The sequence below is a fragment of the Austrofundulus limnaeus genome, unplaced genomic scaffold (genome assembly GCF_001266775.1).
Source record: "Austrofundulus limnaeus strain Quisiro unplaced genomic scaffold, Austrofundulus_limnaeus-1.0 Scaffold316, whole genome shotgun sequence".
NCBI classification, from domain to species: domain Eukaryota; kingdom Metazoa; phylum Chordata; class Actinopteri; order Cyprinodontiformes; family Rivulidae; genus Austrofundulus; species Austrofundulus limnaeus.
The window spans coordinates 26100-30913 of NW_013952718.1; the positions used below are offsets into that span (position 1 = coordinate 26100).

At 39.3% G+C, this 4814-nt stretch overlaps 1 protein-coding gene across 1 annotated transcript in view; it reads left to right on the plus strand.

Annotated features, from left to right (window-relative positions):
- Positions 1–4814, plus strand: part of LOC106527235 (vacuolar protein sorting-associated protein 13D) — a gene marked incomplete at its 5' end in the record, with an annotated part of 64580 nt that overhangs the window by 25897 nt on the left and 33869 nt on the right. The window contains 1 exon segment of the mRNA XM_014022063.1: positions 2818–2926. Coding sequence (XP_013877517.1) covers positions 2818–2926 — 109 coding nt within the window.

Below are 4814 nucleotides of genomic sequence, written 5' to 3' on the forward strand. Positions count from 1 at the left end.
GTCATCATTTACCCAGAATGCTTTGTGTGTAAATAAAATGGCTCTGTCCGTGTTAAAATATATTTCAAAAAATTTGTAAAACTAAACAGCCTACAGTATTTTTACCTTCGTTATTTTACAGTTAAAATATATGTTTATCAAATAAAGTCTAAACCAATCGGGGATCCCTTTAAGAAAGAAAAAGTGTAAAAAAGCAACCTCAATTTTGAAAACCTTGACATGGTCTGTAAACTGTAAAGAGGAAAAAAACAAACAAACAAAAAAACAGAATTCCAGTGGTGGGCACTGTTCCACTAATCTAATGTTTTGTTGAGCAGTTTAACACTTGAATTAACTTAAGAAATACATAACAGACTCCACTTCAACTAATATAATACCAGATATTTTCCAGTTTAGAATACATTGCGCCATAAACACAAAGAAATTGACTTTACATGTAGCAGTGGCATACTATTCTTTGTTGTGAGTAGATGCAACACAAGACAAAGCTCTGCTACAGGTCCCAGACTGACATCAGACCCACTTTTTAGCAATTCAATGTTCACTTATCAATTGTGTGAGCCTAAATCAATTTATACTCTCATCAGACTGAGGTTCATCCTGAAGTCCATTGTCAGGTTGTCTTCAACTCTTATAGAAGTGGTTGTGCTTCTTGTTACTACCAGCTAAAATAATTTTCTTAAATGGGTTGTAATAAACAACACATTATTTATTCTTAAATTTACTTAATTACATATAGAACACAACTGATCAAACATTGAAGACCAGTTGAAAAATGTCAAGAATTCACATTTTGCACCGTTAGATCATAGGAATGTTCTAAGTAGAGCATTAAAATGCAAAAAGATGAAATGTGAGTCAGACAAAAAACACTTTAGAAAGCATTTTATTGCAAACAATTATTAAATGGAAATAGGCTGTTCATCAGCTTATCAAAAGTTTAAGACCTTTTCTCCCCCTAAAATAGAAATGAAATTTACACCATTCTTGCTAATCACCACAAAATTTGTTTGGGCATGCTTGATGCTAGTGTTTCCTCAACGCTAGAGGGAATGTTGCTCCAGGTGGTTAAGATGGCTTCGCAGAGGACATACAATGTCTGGGCACTTTCATTTCCCCTCTCCAGCACAGGACCAGTGACATTTCTTGGAGTCTGCCACTTAACCTTTTTGTTCCATAACCCTCAGGATCTATAAGAAGTTTAAAATGACTGCATCCAAACCCAGCAGTAATGGCATCATGTGAGAGGCCTTGCTTATACTTAAGAGTTGGTCCAGTGTTCCACGGCCAGGACAGAACCTGCATTGTTCCTCCAGAATCTGAGGTTTGACTATCAATCAGACTATCTTCTCCAGTACCCCTGAAAAGGCCTTACCTGGAGGCTAAGGAGAGTGATGCCCCTGTAATTGGACCACACCCTCTGGACCCCCTTTTTAAAGAGAGGAACCAGTCTGTCAATCCAGTGGCACTGCCCTCCATGTCCATGTGATGTTGCAAAGGTGTGTCAACCAGGACAGACCCACAACATCCAGAGCCTTGAGGAAATCAGGGTGGATCTCATCCACCCCTGGAGCCCTGCCACCATGGAGCTTTTTAACTACCTCACAGACCTCAGCTCCAGTTATGGACAGACCAACCCTGAAGTCCTCAGACTTTTATCCTCCATAGAAGACGTGCTGGTGGGATTGAGAAGGTCTTAGAAGTATTCCTTCCACCTCCCGATGACATCACTGGTTGAGGTCAACAGCACCCCACCTTCACTGAGCACAGTGTTAGTGCTGCTTCCCCCGCCTCAGCCGCCAGAGCGTTTGCCAGAATCTCCTCAGAGCCRATCGAGTGTCTTTGTCCAAGCCCTCACCAAGCTCCCCCMACATCTGAGCTTTTGCCTCAGCAGCAGCCAGGGCTGTGGTCTGCTTGGCCTGCCGATACTCCTTAACTGCCTCTGGAGACCTACCAGCCAACAAGTCCCGATAGGACTCTTCCTTCATYCCGACAGTCTCCCTTACCAGGATACTCAAATCAGTTTACTACAATCTGTGCCATTATCTACACATTCACACGGCACTCTGTCTCCCTACAAAGCTAATTTACACAAATAATTCTATGGAGATTACTCAGTGCTTTAAATCAAATTTATACATTGATGGGACAAACATCACAGGCAATGGGGGTTCAGTGTCATGCCCAGGGACACTACAAGATGTGACTGAATACCTGGGGGAATTGAACCACCAACTCCCGCATTGGCAGAATGTTCCCCTGAACACTCAGCCAAAGGCTGAAGATGGGCAGCCACAATCTGCCCATCTTCAGCCCGGTTCTGCTGGTGTTGTTTCCTTGCAAAAGGGAGCTGTTCTTTTCCCGGGTTAGATAGAAAAGTGCTTTATAAATACAGACCATTTACCRTTTACCGTTTAATCCCATTCAGAGGAAGTCAAAGGCTGAAATGTTTGTTCCTAAGATGTTCAGGTCCAAAGCTCAACTTTTCAGAGTTGAAAAGATTAAAAGTAGAAAATTGAGTCATCCAGGTCTTTAAGTCATGKTTTTAATTTAATTTGTTGCCAAAATTCTTCAGTTCTTTATTTGYATCACTTTTACATGCTTACCTTGACTCTGTCCCAACGGTTTAAAGATTTGTTGCTGACTTCAAATTTGAAATTACTTTTATTTATTTAATTATTAATGCAATTTTTAATTGGTACAGTTCTTCAGTTCAAACATTTCATGTGTTAATTATCTTTTACTTTGAATAAAATGTGGTTTAACATTTTACACAACATCTTAAACCTTTGCTTGTCTCTAACTGGTGTCTTACAGTTTTGAGCCCTTGATGCTTCGGAGGCCAGACTCTCGGCGCAGTACCACCCAGACATGGTACTTCAGCTTAGGCATGCTGACATGTGGTCTTCCTCGGCTGGTGGTGCAGGTAGTTACATTCTCATGTTTTCTATAAGGATTTTTCTCCCCTCTGAACTGCATTGGCATTTATTGTCTTTCWCTCAAACATTGCTGTACACTTTTAGGTATACTTACCAGAATTTTACCTGTTTGTGTGTTCTACACACGGTGAGCTTTAAAAACAGTTGATTACCACCTACCACTGTTGGCAAAAGATGATAATGTTAACTTTTAAGTGTGTAAGTATGATTTTTCAACCATGTATGATAAATACCCCATGAACCATCAGTACATCTGCAACAGATTGTCATTGGTAATCAACCCTATTCAAGATGACCATCACAGCAAAGTAGCTTTAGCAAAGAAATAAGGGCTGTATCTCTACCAATTTTATCAAAATTATTTATTTATTTATTTACTTTTATTTAGACAGGTAATCTCATTGAGATGGKTTGTCTCATTTACAAGAGACACTGACAGAACAACAGCTACATTAAAAAAATACAGAAATCACAAAACATTTTCTTGAAATTTATAATGGAGCAATGTTTAAACAAAACCTAGATACAAGAACAGGTCTGAAATTGTTATTTTTCTTTTTTCTTATAATATTTTTTATGTCCCAGGAGGATCAAACTGGGCACTTTCTGTTTTTGTTGTAGTGTATTCCATGATGATAAAGCAGAAAAGGAGAGTTATGTATGAACGTAGGAGACAATGAAAGAAACAAAATCCTGGTAATATAGACTATGATTTTCAGGTATCATCATTGTGAAGGTATACTGGTATACCAKTATAACAAGATGTTTATGAGCCACAAAAAGAAGCATGAAATAAATTTGTAAGATATATGTTAGTTTTATCTTCATTTTTTTATGTGGTCAGTATGACACTTGAAGGAGAACTTTTTATCAAAGATGATACTGTTAAATGGGTACCAGGACATATTGGCATTAATGGTAATGAGATACCTTGTAAAAGCTGGGAGTCAGGCTCACTTCAAAGGACCAGAGCCTGTTGTAGGTATCTCAACAACAGTCTGTAGGACTGCCCTACAGGCCTGGATTAGACATCAACACTCAATCCGCTGGAGGGAGCTGACGGACTGTAGACAGGCACAGSAACTGATTAACGGCCCAAATCTAAGGTTTGGGAAAGCTCTCATCACCCTGACAAGGAAAACTCTAAGTACACTGGTTGGAGTCCTAACTGGGCACAATCTGCTCAACCTCCATAAAATGGTGATGGGACTCCATGACAGTGGTCTGTGTGATYCCTGTGGCATTGAACTACAGACCTCTTTGCACTACTTAGGACATTGCTTGACAAGGTCCATGTCAGATGTTGGGGAACCAAGACATACATGCACAAGTGCAGAGAACTTAGCACTTGTGGATATACACTGCTCAAAAAAATAAAGGGATCACTACTGCTAAAAAAAAATAAAGGGAACACTTAAACAACGCACGCTAAGTCCAAGTAAATCAAACTTTTGTGAAGCACATTCAACTCTGTACAGAACAAAGTACTCAATGCGAATATTTCATTGATTAAGATCGGGAGTTAGCATGCGTTGTTTAAGTGTTCCCTTTATTTTTTTGAGCAGTAGTGTTCCCTTTATTATTTGAGCAGTAGTGTTTCCTTTATTTTTTTGAGCAGTGTATATATATACTGTGCTTCTCAGAAAGACAGAGAGGTTAGGTTTATGGTATTTGTATAACTGTGCAACCCATTGATAGCTATCCAGGAAAATTGGGAGTGTGGTAATGGAGACAAAATGAAAGTGGCAGAGCTCTACTTGGGAGTTATAAAGTAATATATACACTCACCGGCCACTTTATTAGGTACACCTGTCCAACTGCTCGTTAACACTTAATTTCTAATCAGCCAATCACATGGCGGTAACTCAGTGCATT